Source organism: Heterodontus francisci, chromosome 6 (assembly GCF_036365525.1).
Source record: "Heterodontus francisci isolate sHetFra1 chromosome 6, sHetFra1.hap1, whole genome shotgun sequence".
NCBI lineage: Eukaryota > Metazoa > Chordata > Chondrichthyes > Heterodontiformes > Heterodontidae > Heterodontus > Heterodontus francisci.
The window spans coordinates 92,386,347-92,405,922 of NC_090376.1; the positions used below are offsets into that span (position 1 = coordinate 92,386,347).

Below are 19,576 nucleotides of genomic sequence, written 5' to 3' on the forward strand. Positions count from 1 at the left end.
CAGCCTAGTAAATCATCTTTGCATTCCCTGCATGGCAAGAACATCCTTCCTCAGATAAGGAGACCAAAACTGCACACAATACTCCAGATGTGGTCCCACCAAGGCCCTGTATAACTGCTGTAAGACATCCTTGCTCCTGTACTCAAATCCTCTTGCAATGAAGGCCAACATACCATTCGCCTTCCTAACTGCTTGCTGCATCTGAATGCTTTCAGCGACTGGTGTACAAGGACCCCCAGGTCTTGTTGCACCTCCCCCTTTCCCAATCTATTACCATTCAGATAATCTGCCTTTCTGCTTTTACAACCAAAGTGCATAACTTCACATCTATCCACGTTACACTGCATCTGCCATGCATTTGCCCACTCACCCAACTTGTCCAAATCACATTGGAGCCTCTTTGCATCCTCCTCACAGCTCACAGTGCCCCCCAGCTTTATGTCATCTGCGAACTTGGAAATGTTACATTTAGTTCCCGTGCCCAAGTCATTAATATATATGGGACCAGCCTGCTGTCTTTGTCAATTGCAAAGGCTTCCACTCTTTAAACATACAGTTGGTTTGCGACCACAGGAGAAGAATCATGCATGTTTGCGCACGTTTCCCATGGAGCGGCCATGATTCCTACATTTTGAGGAACTGCCAGCTGCCAGCAGTTTTCAAGGAACCAGCCGGTGGACAGATGGATCCTGGGTGACAAGGGCTACCACCTTTGTACATGGTTGATGATACCTCTACATCATCCCCAAAGTGCTGCTGAAGAGAGGTACAATGTCGCTCATGCATCCACCAGTGCCATCATTAAACACATCATTGCCATTCTGAAAATGCGAATTTGTTGCCTTGACCGGTCTGAAGGAGCTCTTCAGTACATGCCACAGAGGGCGTCACGAGTGATCGTTGTCTGCTGCGCCTTGCACAACCTTGCAATTAGACGCGGCAACATTCTGCAGGCGGAGGAACAGGAGGCACATCAGTCTTCCTCAGATGAGGATGACTATGAAGAGGGTGAGGAGGAGAAGGACAACAATGACAATGATGCTGTCATCGATATGAGAGCCATGGAGAGACATGCAGATATCAGGGAGAACCTCATTTATGCACATTTCAGCCAATAAGCCACATTATCAAGGAACGTTGGGAGGAGAAACATAACACTTCCCCACAGAAATTCCCTTGTGCATGAGGTCTTATTCATGGCATTTGAAATCATCTATGGGCTGCAATGAATGCGACTACATACCACTGCAAGCAGCATTAAGTTATAACTATAGAAAACAAAAGCAAGATATGACAGTATTGGAAAAAGTTATTAATCATCAATAGGAAACAACCATCATTGATGAGTGAAGGCTCAAATTCCAATGAGATATGGACACTGGACATTTCCTGAGAGGCTTTGCAAACATCATTGCGTTTCTGCCATGGAATGGCAGGTTTATGTCCTGGTAGCCATCTGTAACGGAGAGTGGATCAAATTTTGCATGAAATAAAAATGTTTCAATACATCTTTGCAATCGTGACAATATGTACAGCACTGTGCCACCTTCGTGATCAAGACTGTTTCAATTTCCTTTTTCTCCCACTCTGTCTAGGTGCTACCCCGAAATTAGCAGCTAAGGTGCAGCCAGTTTGCTCATTGTGCTGCCCCGTTGCTGTGGATGACTATGGCGGGTGTCCACTGGGGGAACGGGGCGTTGATGGCACCATCCTACAGGGGGTCTGCAGCACTGGTGCTTGAGTATCCCCTGTGTGCTCGCCTGCTGGAGGTAAGGGGGTTAATGTCGGGGAAGAGGACGTGACGCCGCTTACTGTGGGAATGTCCTGAGAGGAAGGCCCCAGGGAAGCTGGCACACGTTCATCCTTCATCTGGGTGCACAATGGCACCTGCCTGTCTCCCTAAGGGGAAGGAGCACCTGGAGGGAAGTCCTTGTCCCCCTCTCGTTTAGACTGTGCTGCATGGACCCCACAGCAACAGTGATAGAGTGCAGGTCAAATTGCATACGACTCAAGTACTCAACCAGACTCGCCACAGAGCTCAACAAACTCTTGACTGGGGAAGCCATACACTCCAATTCCTTGCACTCATCAGGACAATATGCAAGAATAACCAATGTAGGGGAAAACAACATATACTGCATGAGAAGAGAGTGTTGATGAGTGCAAGATGAAAAGCTTTGACAACATGTCTCTATTGTCAACCATTTGCAAGTTCTGTACTACCAAATTACAATTAATTTCCTTCAGTTTTGACTTATGGCTGCAAGAGCAGAGATGCTATTTCATCCTTACACCTTGTGGCTCCTACTTTGCCATCGCGGCTCGCCCTGCTTTCCCCCCTCTCTCGTGATCTCTGAAGCCTCCTCCTCAGCTGTGGTCAGCAGCCTGATGTCAGGGCCCCCTCCTCCCGTCTTACCACACACACTGGTTGTGGCTTAGTTTCTCCTGCAACAGACACTGCAGATTTAATGACGTGGTAAATTGGTAAATGATGCATCACAACCATTGCATGCGTGCATCAACATCACTAGTTCTGCACTGGCTTTTGCACAACACATCCAATCACATTAACAATGCCAATCTTAATCATTTAGTAAATGGCATCAAGGCTGCTCATGCTGCATTCAGTTGCATTCCTTGCATACCCTCTGCCTTAAAGATACCTAGCCATGGAAGAAATCAATGGAGCAGCCTTGCCAGGACTGCTTACCCTTGCTGATCTGAGCAAGTCATTGATACAGTTGCGGCACTGTACCAATGTTCTAAAAGTTACCCCACTGTTCAAGACCTTCTCCGCTACCTCCATCCAGGCCACCCTGTTGAGGTGGGAGGGTCTTCTGACTCCATCTGTAGGAAAGATCACCTCCCGACTTTCCCTAACGGCTGGAGGAGAACCTGCAGGGAGGTATCACTGAACCTTAGGGCGGGACGCTGCCTGCTGCTGTCATGTCATTTACTTTGGCTGTAGGAAAAATAAATGATATTAAGTTGGTGGTGAGTTTCACAAAATAAGGGAGACAAAAACATTTTGATTTAAGTGAAAGCTTCAACTAAGTTATTCTGAAGATACTTACCTGAAAGGAAGGCTGCTGCTTCTTGATGCTGCAAGCACAGAATGTTTTATATTTGTGGTAATCATGGTGCTTGGGGCAGTGACGGCGGGTTCCACCAATGAAAGGCTGCCCCCAGCCGCATGATCCCACGTGTTTCCTGTGCCTGTCGCCGCATGGCTAATTTAAATACAAAATCATGTAGGAAATGGGATTTTCAGTGGGAGTGGAAGTTACAACAACTTCTGTTCCCGCCGTCTGGAATGCTGTGGCAATGATAAGATTCCACCCCTTGTTTTTGTATTCATTGACCCTATTTACAAAGCCATGGATCTGGTATGCCTTATTCACAGCCTTTTCCAATTTTTTCTGCCACTTTCAAAGACTTGTGTCCGCATACCCCCAAGACTCTTTACCTTGTACTCCCCTCAAAATAATACCATTTAGATTATACTGCCTCTCCATGGTTCCTCCCAAAGATCATCACTTCACTGCATGAAATTGCATCTAGCATGTGTTTGCCCATTTCATCAGTCTGTCTATTCCCTCCTGAAGTCTGCTACTATCATCCTCACTGTTTACTGTGTTGCCAAGTTTTGTATCATCCGCAAAGTAGGAAATTGTACTCCCTATATCTAAGTCCAGGTTGTTTATACATAACATAAAAGAAATGTTTCTAATACTGATTCCTGAAGGACCCCACTGCATACTTCTCTCCAGTTAAAAGTTAGGAAAACAACCATTCACCACTACTCTCTGCGTCCTATCCCTGAGTGAATTACTTACCCAAGTTACTTCCATCCCTTTAATCCCAGGTGCTTTTATTTTGGAAATACATCTGTTATGTAGTACTTTATCAAATACTTTTTGAAAATCCATGGCCACAAAATTTGACTCCATAGCACCCGTAGTTTCAGTGCTGTGGGTGCTGTTTTAGTTTCATACAGGCGCGTTTTGGGAAGGTCAGTAGCATGGCATTAAAAGCGTGCACTGGAAGTATACAAAATTGGCAGATTGTAGTATCAGTCAATGTATAGTGCTGATTTAAAGCCAGCGCTGCCATTTTCGGCTTCGCCATTCCAGCTAATGCCCCTTTTAAACACACACAGCTGAACATGTATTCAGCAGCAGGAGGGACCCCTCACCAACATTATTTAAAGAGATCGTCACCCACTCTCATGTTCGTTGCTGATTAATTTCTGATGGCTCCAACTTGAGTTTGTGAAGTGCTTGGTAGTTTCTAGAGTTGCTTAAAGTTGGTGACGTTGACAGGGTGTGGTGCTGCATGTTAGAGAAGGCCTTGGTTCTGGTCAGACCGCTTGCTTCCAGTTATAGTTACCATTCCCCTTGGTCTGCAGCATGAGAGGGAGATTGTGCAGAAGCAGCATGGATGAGAAGAAGCTGTTCACAGAGAGCATAGTGGGAGGAGGGCTCTCAACAGGAGGCCTTATCCACCTAGGATCTTCCAGAAGCATTTCTCTTACCTGCATCCTCAGAGCAGGGCAAGGGCAGCACTGCCAGTGGCTATGAAGATGACCATTGCCTTGATCTTTTCCACGTCAGGATCCTTCCAGGCTGGAGTAGGCAACATTTGTAATGTCTCTCAGTTCTCCATCCACTGCTGCTAAAGGGAGGACATTGACCCTCTTTATTGCCAAGAGAGGGAAGCACATTATGTTTTCTCTGACTAGAGAGAAGCAGGTGGAGCAAGCATGTTGCTTTGCTGGGATAGTGGGCTTTCCCAAGGTGCAGGGTGCCATTGTGTGCATTGATTGCACACATGTGGCTTTCCAGGTGCCGCATCTAAATGCAGAGAGATACCACAACTGCAAAGGGTTCCACTTCCTGAATATACAGTCAGTGTGTGGTCATGCTTAGCAACATTATGCAGGTGAATGCCCACTATCCTGGTAGCAGTCATTGCATTTATTCTATGCCAGTCCATTGTTCCCTCAGTATTTGAACCACCACATCAGACCAGAGGGTGGCGACTGGGCAGTGAGGGCTATCCGCTTAACACCTGGCTCATGACACTCATGTGCAACCCAACCACACATCGCCAGCATGCATATAATTGAGAACCATGCTGCCATGCGAAACATCATAGAGTAGACCATTTGGATGCTCAAACGATGATTCCACTGCCTGGACCACTCTGGAAAAACCCTGCATTACTTGCCAGAGCCTCTCCCAATTTCTCGTGGTCTGCTGTGTCCTGCATAACCTTGCCACCAGGGATACGACGAGAAGCTCAGGAAGTGGAGAAGCAGGAGAAAGTTTTTTTTTTAGTGATACAGCACTGAAACAGGCCCTTCGGCCCACCGAGTCTGTGCCGACCATCAACCACCCATTTATACTAATCCTACACTAATTCCATATTCCTACCACATCCCCACCTGTCCCTATATTTCCCTACCACCTACCTATACTAGGGGCAATTTATAATGGCCAATTAACCTATCAACCTGCAAGTCTTTGGCATGTGGGAGGAAACCGGAGCACCCGGAGGAAACCCACGCAGACACAGGGAGAACTTGCAAACTCCACACAGGCAGTACCCAGAATTGAACCCGGGTCGCTGGAGCTGTGAGGCTGCGGTGCTAACCACTGCGCCACTGTGCCGCCCTAGGGAACCAACACATCCCCTTTATCAGGCTGTCCATATTCCACTGAATATGATACTAAATGCCCAATTTACAACAGTCATACACTTTACCACCTTTTTGTTGTTGACCACTCCGGCTTCCTCTTGGCCGCAATGTTGAAATTAAAAGCTACCACAAAGCCACCTATCGAAACCAGATTCATGAAACAAACCATCCAATATCCCATACAAAAGTCAACGAATCATCCTTGTGTATTGCCTTAGTGTTGCCCTTAAATGAAAGCAAAATACTGCAGATGCTGGGAATCTGAAATAAAAACAAAATGCTGAAAATGCTTAGCAGGTCTGGCAGCATCTGTGGAGAGAGAAGCAGAGTTAACATTTCAGGTCTGTGACCTTTCATCAGAACTGGCAAAGATTAGAAATGTAATAGGTTTTAAGCAAGTAAAGAGGGGATGGGGGGGTGGGATAGGGGGAAGAGAACAAAAGGGAAGGTGTGTGATAGGACAGAGGGCTGGAGAGATAACTGACAAGAAGGTCGTGGGGCAAAGGCAAAGAATGTGTGCTAATGGTGTGGTGAAAGACAAAGCATTAGTGCAGAGAGAATGTTAATGACAGAACAATGAACAGCCCTAGCTAAATGCACAAACACGAAAAACCCAGTTTAAGGCAGGCACATGGTAAAAAAATAAATAAAAAAGGGCCAGTCATGCTCTGAAAATATTGAACTCAATGTTCAGTCCGGAATGCTGTAGAGTGCCTAATTGGAAAATGAGGTGCTGTTCTTTGAGCTTGTGTTGATGTTCACTGGAACACTGCAGCAGGCCAAAGACAGAAATGTGGGCATGAGAGCAGGGGGTGTCTGTTGAAATGGCAAACTGCCCAGAATTTTGGCCAGCAATAACTTGTTGGTTGTGTGCTGTATATGTGAGGAGAAGAGCAGGTTGAGCCTGCAGACATTTGCAGCTCTGTATTATAAATATACCATTACTTGTCGCAGTGATGAATTTCATGAGCCTGACTTTACTTCTGGAATCCAAGTAGAATAGAATCCTATTGTTCATTGCCTAATCACCTTAAATGTTTTAGGTTTGAATTTGCAGCTGAGAAGGTGTTGCTTATTAATTGCATTTTGTGAATTGCTATTTCCATTTTGTTAACAACGTGGATCTAAAATCCTAATTGCTTTCCTTTTTATGAAAAATTCTCCGTTTTTCAGTTTGGTCTTCAAGCAATAATTGTATTTACAAAAAAGACTTGATGTAGTTATACTGTTACTGGCATTGCTTCATTGTATGCAAACTGTTTGATAACAGTTCTTTTTTTTTAGGGCCCCTTGGGTTTGCATGGATAAAACACTACTGTACCTACGACAAAGCAACAAAAGCATTCTCAATGACCTTATGTGAACCAAAGTCAGGGGGAAAATTGGTAAATTCAAAATTTTATTTGAAATAAGTGACCAAAAATTAACTTTTTCCTTACTATATTGTCAAGAGATAATCTGTGCCCATCTTTCTCGCAATGCCGTGTTTGAACAACATTTAATCAGGTTTCAGCCCTACCACAGTACCTGAAACAGTCCTTTTGAAAGTCACATTTTTTGTCTTATGTGACTGTGACCATGGTAAACTATCCCCTGTCATCCTTCCTAACTTGCCTGTGGCCTTTCACGTGATTGACCCCACCGTTCTCCTCCATTGTCCAGCTGGGTGGGACTGCCCTTGCCTGCTTTCATTCCTATCTAATCAGTCATAACCAGCATCACCTGCAATGGCTTTCCTTCTGTTCCTGCACCATTGCCTATGGAGTATCCCAAGGATCTACCCTTGACCCCACTCCTTTTTCTCATTCACATGCTACACCTCAGCGACATCATCTGAAAACAAACCAGGTTCAAGATGTGCACTGCAACACCCTGCTCTATCTCACCAATACTTCTCTTGATTCTTCCACTACCTCAGATTTCTCACGTTGCTTGTCTTACATCCAGTATCAGATCAGTAGAAGTTTTGGCAATTAAATAATGGGAAGAACGAAGCCAGTATCTTTGGTCCCTCCCACAAACTGTTCCCAAGCCCGGTAACCGATTCCATCCCTTTCCCTGGCCACTGTCTGAAGACTGAATCAGACTGTTTGCAACCTTGGTGTCCTATTTGAGCTTAACTGAGCTTCTGGCCCCATATCTTCTCCATCGCCAAGAGCACCTACTTTCACTTCCACAGAATTGCTTGTCTCTGCGCCTGCCTCAGCTCATCTGATGCTGAAGCCCTCATCCATGCCAATGTTACCTCTAGACTTGGTTTGTTCCAATGCTGTCCTGACCAGCCTCCCATCAGCCCTAGAACCCTCCAAGATCACTGCGCTCTTCCAAATCAGGCCTCTTGCACATTCCTGATTTTCATCACCCCGCGATTCAGCTGCCTAGGCCCAAAACTCTGGAATTCCCTCCCTGAATACCTCTACCTCTCTATCACTCTCCAACTTTAAGTTGCTCCTTAAAATCTACCTTTTTGACCAAGCTTTTGGTCACCTGTCCTAATACTCCTTAAGTGGCTCAGTGTCAAATTTTGTTTGGTGACCTTGTGAAGCACCTTCAAATGTTATACTACATTAAAGATGCTATATAAATGCAAGTTGTTGCAATGAAAACAAATATGCAAAGGAAGTTTTGTGGTTGCTTAACTTTTCTAGTTCCACTTTTAGTATTTGGTATTATAAGTGTATGTATTAAGCCTTTTCAACAGAATTAGGATTGTTGGATTTGTAATACATTGGAAAGGCAAGAACAATATAATCCTTTTGTTGGGAAATATTGATTTACCTCAATCAATCCATCAAAAAATGGTTCAACTGAAATTGTGCTGTATTTATCGTAAAAATGTCTGACTTATTAATCTGTAATTAAATAGAATGGCCTTGTAACAGCTTCAGAAATGTTCAAACTGAAGTTTTGCATTCGAAGGAAGACGGATTCAATTGACAAACGCTTCTGTTTTGATATTGAAGTGGTGGAAAGGTGAGTTAAATTTATGCTGGTCTAACTCCTTAGGTCAATAGGTGTAAATTTTTAATGCATATGAATTGCTGCATCGAAGCAAGCCATTCAGCTCAAGCAGTCCATGTTGGTGTTTGTTTTCCATTGAGCAGTAATTCTGCCTGTCCTGTTCCTATATCTTTTTATCCTTCTTTCCTTCAACCACTTATCTGACCTATTGTTAAAAGTCAAACTAGACTCTGGGGTGGGACAAGTGGATCAAGCGTCAGTAGGGGAACATTTCGGGATCAGTGACCATAGTATCATAAGGGGGGAGTTTTATGCTCTCCTCCACTTCGAGTTTGGAGGTGGGAGAGCATAAAATTGGGCGGGATAGTCCCTTCCACCTTCCCACCTCCACCCAAATTAATTCTGGGGCGGGAAGGCCTGTGAACAGCCTTCTCACCCACTTAAGGGCCTCACCCTGCCGCTGCCGGAATTAGCCCAGTGCTGAACAGGCCTGTCACCGCACGAGGAGCACGCCAAGCAAACCTGCGTGGGTTGCTTGCTGGCTGTTGGAGGGTGGGGGGGGTGTCCCTTGTAAAAAGGAACAAAGGACCTGGAATCAGGAAGGGGAGGTCCTGCTAAGAGCGATCCCCCTCCTCCCCCTGTGAACCCCACCCTGCTAAACCCCTCCCACTGAGGCTTAACTGTGTCCTGCGTCCAGTGCCTTGGGTAAGTGCTGTACCAGCAGCAGCTACCACCTCTGTGGTGGCACTGCTCAGTGTAAGATTGACCGGCAGCTCTCAGCAGGCAGGATCTCCGCCGCCGAGGTCCTTGATCCTAGGGAAGACTCGTCACTGACCCTTTAAGTGCCTAATTGGCACTTGATTCAGCGGGTCTTCCCCAGAGGAGGTGACACGGGGCATTCTCCGGCACTTTGGCCGGTGGTCGAAATCCCCCATCGCTCGAATAAAATCCAGGCCAAGGCTTAAGTTAGCTATAAAAAAGGACAAAGCAGCAATCCTGAGTGGAAATATTTATTTGGGTGAGGGCCAGTTTCAATGGGGTGAAAACTGATCTAGTCCAAGTAAATTGGATTACAGGCAAAACTGTAATTGAACAATGGGCTGCCTCTAAAGAGGAGATATTTCAGGTACATTTGTGGTATATTCCCATGGGGGAAAGGTAGGACAAACAAATCCAGAGCTCCTTGGAAGACAAAAGAAATAGAAAGTAAGGAGACACAGAAAAAAGGTGTGTATGACAGATGTGAGATTGATAATACAATTGAAAACCAGGTTGAATATAAAAAGTTCAGACGGGAAGTGAGAAAAGAAATATGAGCAGCAAAGAGAGAGAATAAAAAGAGACTGACAGATAAAACGGACTCCATAAGTCATCTTTAGGCATATAAATAATAAAAGGGCAGTAAAAAAAGGGATAGGGCAAATTAGATAGTAAAAGGGTGGTAAAAAGAGAAGTAGACACAATTAGGAACCAAAGAGAGGACTTACACATGGAAACAGAAGGCATGGTTGAGGTATTAAATGACTACTTTGCATGTGTCTTTACCAAGGAAGAAGATGCAGCCAAAGCCATAGTGAAAGAGGAGGTAGTTGAGACACTGGAAGTATTAGAAAGGCTGGCTGTGCTTAAAGCTGATAAGTCACCAGGACCTGATGAGATGCTGAGGGAAGTAAGTTTTGTTCAAAAAAGGGTGCAAGGATAAGCCCAGCAAATACAGGTCAGTCAGTTTAACCTTGGTAATGGGAACGCTTTTAGAAACAATATTCAGAGACAAAATTAGCAATTGCTTGGACAAATGTGGATTAGTTAAGGAAAGCCAGCACGGATTCGTTGAGGGAAAATCATATTTAACTAATTTGATTGAGTTTTTCAATGAAGGAACAGAGAGGATTGCTGAAGGTAATGTGGTTGATGTGATGTACGTGGACTTCCAAAAGCTGTTTGATAAAGTGCCATATAATAGGCTTCTCAGCAAAGTTGAAGCCCATGGAATAAAAGGACAGTGACAGCATGGACGTGATGTTGGCTGAATGACAGGGAACAGAGGATAGTGGTGAATAGTTGTTTTTTGGACTCAGGGAAGGTAAATAGTAGAGTTCCCCAGGAGCCGGTATTAGCACTGCTGCTTTTTTTGATCTATGTTAATGACCTACACTTGGGGACTTGGGTTTGCATGCCACAATTTCAAAATTTGCAGATGACACAAAACCTGGAAGTATTGTGAACTGAGAGAAGGATAGTGATAGACTTCAAGAGGACACAGACAGGCTGGTGGATTAGGCAGACTAATGACAGGTGAAATTTAATGCAGAGAAGTGTGAAGTGATACATTTTGTTAGGAAGAACGAAGAAAGGCAATATAAAATAAAGGATACAATTCTGAAGAAGGTGCAGAAGATTGCAGGATTGAGTAAATGGTTAATAAGGCACACAGGATTTTGGGCTTTATAAATAGAAGCAAAAAGTACAAAAGCAAGGAAGGTGCAGTGAACCTTTATGTAACATTGGTTCATCCTCAACTGGAGTATTGTGTCCAATTCTGGGCACCACACTTTAGGAGGGATGTGAAGGCATTAGAGGGGGTGCAGGAAAGAATTATGAGAATGGTTCCAGGGATAAGAGACTTCAGTTACGAGGATAGATTGATGAAGCTGGAGCTGTTCTCTTTAGAGAATAGAAGATTGAGAGGAGATTTAATAGAGTTGTTCAAAATCATGAGTCTGGAGAGAGTAGATAGGTGGAAATTGTTCCCATTCGCAGAAGGGTGGAGAACCAGAGAACACTGATTTAAGGTGATTGACAAACGAAGCAATAGTGACATGAGGAAAAACTTTTCCAAACAGCGAGTGGCTAGGAACTGGAATGCACTGCCTGAGAGTGTGGTGGAGGTAGATTCAATAATGGCTTTCAAAAGAGAATTGTATAACTAAAGAGAAAAAATTTGCAGGGCCATGCAGGGGCGTGGGACTAGCTGAGTAGCTCTTACAGAGAGCTAGCGTGGACACAACTGGCTAAATGACTTCCTTCTGTGCTGTAACCATTCTATAATTAACTTTAGTAGTGCATACCACAACCTCATAACCCTCCATGTAACAACATTTTCTCTGCTCCCTGTCCTAAATCGCATATTTAATCTTATATCTATGTCCCCTTATTTTAGGCCATTAACTACTGGAAACAATCTGTTTTTATCTATCCTGCCCCATGCGTTCATAATTTTAAACAGCTCTATCAAATCACCCTGTAATCGCCTGTAATACAGGTAGTTCCAATTTTTTAAGTCTTCAAATTTGTATTTCCTCATACCAGGCAGTATCAAGTGCATCAGTGCTGCACCCTCACTATTCTTTCAATGTCTTTCCTATAGTATGAAGCCCAAAATAGGGAACAATACTCCGACTAAGGTCTTACTAGGGTTTTATATAGATGCACTATTACATCATTACTTTTATATTCTGCACCTCTTGGTGTAGAACCCAGTATGCCTTTTGCTTTTTTTATGGTCTTTCCTGTTGTGGTGCTGCTTTTGATGTTTTGTGAACCTGAACCTCCAAATCCTTCTGCTCTTGCATATCACCCACTCTTTCTGCATTTAAATTAGAATTATGACATCTTTTTAAATCAAAATGTATGTATTGGGCTGGAATTTATACTTCTGCGGCATGAAAACAATGGCGGTCCACACGTCGCGGAGCTGCCACATTATTCAGCGCGGTGACTTATTTAAATAGCCGGGGCGGACTACCCACCCCAATGATGTGGAGGGGGCGGGCGGTTCCGTTCCCAGCAATGGCATCAGCTACCTTTGCGCAGGTGCTGACGCCAATTTTAAAGGGCTTAGAACCCTACATTTCAATTTAAATATTTAAAGGGATATTGATTTTAAAAAATTAAATAAATTGATCTTGCCCTCTCCCACCACCGCCCCCACAATAACAATAGATTTAATTACCTGCCCTCTCCCCTGCTGCAAAACACTTACCTTGGGAACCTGACCTTCCCCCCGCAAAGTGCTTCAACTTTACACTTTACCCTTTCCCACCATCCCCTACACCAATGAGATGACTGTGACCCCGCCCTCCCCACATTGGACAACGTACCTACTACCCCCTCCCCACCAGTGTTCCAACTCGGATCCCCAGCATGGGAAGCGGGAATGTCGGCCACCAGCACCAATATTGCACCAGGACAGATGGCAGGAGCAAGAAGGTAATTTATTCATTTATTTAAATTAATTTACATATTTAAATTTGGCTCATCGCCAAGTGGGGCTGGGGAGTGGTGCCAAGAGGCCTCACCACCACCGGCAATATCGGGCTGGGCCTTCCCAGCATCGAGGCCCGTAGCGAGCTTCTGCCAGAGGCATTTTCCGGCCACCCCCATCACGACCCCAACATCGGGGTTCTGTAAAATTCAGCCCATTGACATTGAATTCCACCTGCCACTTTCTTGTCCATTCTACAAACTTATCAATATCCCTTTGCAGCTTTTTTTACTATTATTTACTATGCTTCCTGTTTTAACTTGTGTGAAAATTTGAAAACATTTCTCTAACTCGCCGTATATCCAAATCATTAATGTGCATGGTGAAGGGAAGAGATCCCAGAATCAAACACTTCAAAACACCATTACCTATTACCAACCACTTTGGAGAAACTGCCCTTCCCCTAATTCTATGCCCCTTCAACTTCCCCAGTAATGTGCTAACTTCTCCATAATTTTCTGACAGTCTATATAATACCACATCCACTGAATTTCCTACATCCACCTGGGACTGAGAAAGGGATGTTAAATGGCCAGGCGTATGGATAGGAAGAGCTAGAGGAGTCCTCACGAATAAGATTAGTAACTGCCAAGATGTGGGGGGAAGGAGAAGGGACTATGGGATAACGGAACATGGATGCCTGAAAGAAGGAGGAGAGGGGTTTGGCTGGAAGGAGGAAGGGCCAGAGGCAGCGTAATGGATGCCCTAGATTTTAGACAAAAAAAAGTCCATGAGCACCTTGTATTTAGTTTTGGAGGTGAGACGGGCGGGTGCAGTAGAAAATTGTTGCAGGAGATGTTTTTTTGCAGAGGAGGAGTTTAGAGTTGTTCCCCTCCAGGAGTAATGAGAAGACTTAGCCATAGAAGGAGGGATTGTAAAACTAGAAGTTATTGAACCTGCTATCCATTGCTTTATATGGTTCAATCGCTTATAAAGTGTACTCTACCTTACGGTCAGCATTTTTGAAGCTACAATGTTGGCTGTTGGTCCAGAGATTCAGTGGAAATAGAAGACTGGCTCGGAATTACTTGCACAAAGATGTCAAAGGAGTAGTCAAGTTCAATCAATTTGATCAATAGGACAGCAATGCCCTCCCCTATAAAGGGGTAGACATTCTCAGTTGGTAAACCCATGAGAATAGTTGGTAGGTGAGATGGAAAACTTTATACTGGTGCAATTTGGTGAACGGTTGAAAGCAAGGCATTCATTTCAGCAAAGGTAAGAAAGGTTATATTTAAGTCATGCTGTAACAGGGTTTGTAATTGGGTATAAATAGTAAAAATTCAATACAGCAACAAAAAAGGAAATTCTTAGAATATTTTCAGTATTTTTAATTTTCTTTGTTTTTTTTCTTTTTGTAGGCATGGCATTGTTACACTCCAGGCTCAGTCTGAAGCAAACAGAAAACTTTGGTTGGAAGCAATGGATGGAAAGGAACCAGTATGAGATTTTGTATAAGAGATATAGTCGTCAGTACTGTCTACTGTCATATTCATCTTTATGGTCCACATGTTGTAGAATCCAAAGCATTATCGTGGCCGTGAAGATCATCTTGGACATCTGGGGTTGGGGGGAGAGGTTGGATGGAAGATATTTACCTATTTCTGGGATCCCTCCTCCTTGCTCCTGTCCCACCTTTGATCTTCCAATCTAAGCAGGGCTGGTGCTGCATTTCTGGCTTAGTTCTTCTCTGTGCTTTCCCAGTTGGGTATCTACCCAAGATAGAGAGAAGAAATGAAGTGATAGGCAATGTTATGTCGTCTTGGTTCATTTAAATGGCATTTGAAGGTACCTGCTCTGGGGGAACCCCCCTCAATCTCAGGGCAACACTAAAGAGTTTGAGATAGAATGTTATGGGTCTTTGTATCATTTACCTCTGCTTTGCATCATAGAAATAATACTCAGTGCAAAGCAGAGAAAAGTCAGTTCTTTATGCCGTAGCAAAGCTGTCAGGAAAAAAAGTCTCCTAACCCATCGTTTAATTTGTGTGCTGATCATTTTAATTTTTTGTCCTTCGATTCATCAACCAACAGGAATAGTTTTTTCCCCAAGTTACCTAATCAAAACCCATCATAATTTTGATTTAGTTGAGAAACCGCATAGGAGAATGTACACATTGCATGACACATTTAAATCTACATACAGTAGACCACAGAATTGCAAAACACAGCTTCTGATTATTTTAACTGTATTTCAAGACTCCAAAATTAATCAGCTGTTCTAAAATTAATTGTTCCAAACACCCAAAAATCACAAAAATTAGTTTTTAAACTTTTCTTATCAAATGGCACAAAACTGTAGTAATTCATAGTGGTAAGGAAACACTGGCAACAAATGGCCAAATTGCAACTAGAAAATTTGGAAAAGGGAAGCTGACAGATAATAAGTTGTAACTCACTCTGTCCGTGGATCAAAGTGACAGCAATGCATCTCATCCTCTTGTTCAGTTCTTGAAGTAGTATCAATAGCGTGCTCCATGGTTTATTTTAATGAAGGCAAACTGGATGTTTGGGTGCTGAGTTTGCATTCCAGGTGCCAGTACACTTTTTATTATTTATATTAGAAAAGAAAATTTAGTTGGAATACTTCTGTTACCATTTCAGCTCAGTAATGAAATGGATCTATTCATTTTTAATGAAAGACATAACACACAAAAAAACAATATTTTGGGTAAATTATTGAAAATGATATGAATGGCCTTCATTCTGAGCATATTGTACAGTAAATAATCTATTCCAGTCTTAATGTTATGCTTGTAGTTGCTCAATTTGTGATTTTTAGATCAAACTATTAAAATGAAAAATTAATACTAGATATCAAACATTTGGTTTTGGTATTTCATCAAAATTGTTAAGTTGTTAATAACATAATTTTTTTTTCAGATATACACTCTGCCTCCTCTTAGCAAGAAAGAAGAACGTAAGAAATCTTTTGGTTTCCCAGAAATATGTACATTTTCACTGTTCCTGGCACACTCTTCTGATAAGGTTTTTAATAAATGACAACTGTTTACTTTAAGTGGAAACAAACAAAATAAGGTTGTAACTCTACCACGTAATAATCAACTATAAAACACAGTGGCATCGATTATCTGCCAGTACACGCCAAATAATGCAATAGAAATGTGTATTTCAGGCTATAAAATTCATCCAAATTATTTCAAACCATCGTAGCATATCAAAAACATTTTATTCCTTCCATAAAGTAAATGGATGAAAATGTATGGCCATTTATCAGTCAAAAAATAAACAAACTTGCATTTATTTAGTGCCTTCCATGTCCTCCGGATATCCCAAAGCACTTCACAATCAACAAATTATTTAGAAATGTAACCACATAGGCAAATACAGCAGCTAATTTGCATACACCAATGCTCCACAAACAACAATGAGCTAAATGACTAGTTAACCTTTTTCTGGTGGTACTGACTGAGGGATAAATGTTAGCCAGAAGAATTTCTCCATTCTTCTTCAAATACTGCCACATGATCTTTTGCTTCCCCCTGAGTAGGCAAAATATGGCACCTCCGACAATGCAGTGCTCCTGAAGTACTACATTGAAGTACTGCATTGAAGTAACAGCCTAAATGTTTTGCTCAAGTTCCTAGGCTGGAACTTGAACCCATTGCCTTCTGAATCAGCAGTAGCCAAATTGGCACGTGTTCTTTGTTCAAAGAAGCAAATAATCTCCAAAAAAAAAAAGGCATCTTATGGATAAAGCGAATAGGTTCTGTAGCAAGTGAATACATTTTTGCTTGCATAAAATCCATAACTAGAGTTTTGTTTTTATACCTGGATGGTCCTTTCTCATTTTCTTTCCATCCCCACTTCCAGCCATTGTATGCAATTTAATACATTTTTATTCCATGATCAAATTAGTTACGAACAGGATAATATTAGATAACACCAACTAGAAAGATTAGCATTATTGAAAATTGGTAAGTCACCTTGTCCAGATGAAGTGCACCTTAGGTTGCTGAAAGAAATAAAGGTTGAAATAGCGGAGGCGTTGGTCACAATTTTTCAATCTTCATTGGATACAGGAGTAGTGCTGGAGGACTGGAGGGTTGCTAATATATCTATTCAAGAAAGGGGAGAGGGATAATCTGCAGGCTATCAGCCTAACATTGCTGGTGGGAATGTTACTGAAAATCATTATCATTTGGAAAGGCATGGATTAATCAAGGAGATCCAGCATGGATTTCTTAGAGGCAAATTGTGTCCGACTAACTTGATTGAATTCTTCAACGAGGAAACAGAGAAAGTTGGTCTAGGTAATGGTGTAGATGTATATATGGGCTTTTGGAAGGCATTTGACAAAGTGTCACACAGGAGGTTTATTAAGAAGTTGAAAACCCATAGAATTAAGGGGAAAATGGTGATAAGGATGCAAAATTGACTCAGTGACAGGAAGCAAAGGGTGGTGGTAGATGGATGTTTTTCAGACTGGGAAATGGTTTGCAGTGGTGTTTCCCCAGTGGTCTGTTTTGGGTCCATTACTCTTTGCAATTCTTTATACGACCTAGAGTTGTATGTAGGGAGCAGCACTATAAAGTTTGCAGATGGTACAAAAATTTAACAAAGTAGTACATCATGATGAGGATAGTTATAGTCTTCAGGATGACTTAGACAGAATGGTGAAATGGGCAGAAACATGGCTGATAGAGTTCGGTGAGGGGAAGAGTGCAATGCTGCACCTTGGGAGGATTAATGTGGAACCACAACTGCAACAGTGGCTGTGAAGGTGACCATGGTGATGAACCTTTATGCGTCTGGCTCCTTCCAGGCTGGAGTTGGAGATATTTGCAACATCACACAGTTTGTCATTCACTGTTGCGTAAATCTCTGTATCCAAAGAGAATTGCTGAAAAAAGAGACATTGACAAAAGATGCAGAGGGGAGATGAGAAGAATTTTGTTTTTACTCAGTGGTATCGGGAGCTGGAACACTGTACATGAAAAGAGGATGGAAGCTGATTGGCTGCTTGCATCAGCAGAGGCCCAGAATCAATACTTTCTAGCACAACTTAAAGCTACTTGCACCTCTTAAAGAGGGAGTGTATTGTGGCTGAAGCAGGTGCTGGGAGTCCTGTGTGAGCTGGGAAAGACAGACTAGCTGTACGTTGAGTTAGTAGAAGCCCTTCCTATTCAGGAATGCAGCAGGTTGTTCAACTGGAGCCTTGATAGCCACATGCGTGCAGTCGATGACCCCTTGCACCTGTGGGACTCCCGCAATGGCCCCAAATCCAATGACCCTTTGGGTCCAGGGTCCATCCTGAAGCGAACATAGTCACCGGCCCTCCTGTACAAACCATCGGTGAACTCCCTGATACAGCGGTGCACTGCTGATTGTTAAACACCACACAGGTCACCAGTGGGTCCCTGGAATGATGCGGAGGCATTGAAGTTAAGAGCTGCAATGACCTTGAGGGCCGCAAGCATAAGGTGTCCACTAAAGCCCGTTGGCTCTAGTCATCATTCAGCAGTGCACAGAGATGTGTCACTGTCTCTCTGGTCCGCAGTCACCTCTGACACTGGCGCTCCAACATCTGCAGGTATGTCATGCTGGGCCTGTAGACCTGCTGTCTTCTCTGGCATCGAATGCTGCTGCTGCTCACGTCCATGATCTTCCATGTGGGCTGTGCCTGCCTGTTGGTACTGCCTCCGGAGGATGTGGCTTCTCATGGCACTTGGATCAAGAAAGACAGGATGGACCAGCCCCACCTGTACGCTGCAGGTGAACCCGGTGCCTTCAGTAGGTCAATGGCACCTATCAGGGCAGAGAGTGATGTAAATTGGTGCTTCAACTGCGTTCCATCATCACCTATATGATATGGCATGACATTGCCCATCTTAGCGTTGCAAAAAAGCGGGGCAGCATGAGCATGGTCATGTTACTGACGTTGCGTGGATGCAACCATCGGCCACACAACCTTCAACCCCGTACCATTTTTGGCCCCTACCCCACACAATGGGGTCATGGAGTGCTATTGCTTCCCCCTTCCCCCAAACAGCATTGGCCGATTGCAGGGTCAGCTCCCTTCAGCCCCCCGCAAAACGTTAGCGGGTGGAGAGTGACACCCTTTATGGTTGAAGGGCATGGGGTACCTCCCTTCTTTTATGCAGAGTTGTATCCTGGTCATTGCAGTCCTACACCCACATCCCTTCTTTCATGCAGAGTTGTATCCCGGTCATTGCAGACCCCCACCCACCTCCCTTCTTTCATGCAGAGTTATAACCTGGACATTGAGCCCCGCACCCACCTTCACATGCTCCGAGGACTGCCGCTAGCTTTTCAAGTCTGAGTGCCACACGTCCAAATGAAGATCACAACCTGCTGCCTGAATCACTGCGGCCTGCTTTTAATGAATGGTAAGTGCCCATCTGCATATTGTAATGTGGGTCCCATCGCTGAGTGGCGGGGGGGGCTGACACGAGGCCGCACCGCCGCCACCAAGATCAGGATGGGCCCTGCCCGCGTCGAGGTCGATGGCGGACCTCATCCAGAGCAATCTTCATGCCTCCCCCCCCGCCCCTCTAAAATCCAGCCCTCAGATGTCATGGAAGGAGGCCATTCAGCCCATTGAGTCCATGCCAGCTTTCTGTAGAGCATGCTGGTCAGTCCCATTCCCCTGTTCTATCGCTATAGCCC

General features: G+C 43.8%; 1 protein-coding gene across 3 annotated transcripts in view; it reads left to right on the forward strand.

Annotated features, from left to right (window-relative positions):
• Positions 1-19,576, forward strand: part of arhgap42a (Rho GTPase activating protein 42a) — a 503,828-nt gene that overhangs the window by 378,178 nt on the left and 106,074 nt on the right. For all 3 annotated transcript variants that reach the window (XM_068034054.1, XM_068034055.1, XM_068034056.1), the window contains 4 exons: positions 6,986-7,086; positions 8,568-8,674; positions 14,288-14,366; positions 15,809-15,845. In XM_068034054.1, coding sequence (XP_067890155.1) covers positions 6,986-7,086; positions 8,568-8,674; positions 14,288-14,366; positions 15,809-15,845 — 324 coding nt within the window. The remainder of the gene's footprint in view (positions 1-6,985; positions 7,087-8,567; positions 8,675-14,287; positions 14,367-15,808; positions 15,846-19,576) is intronic.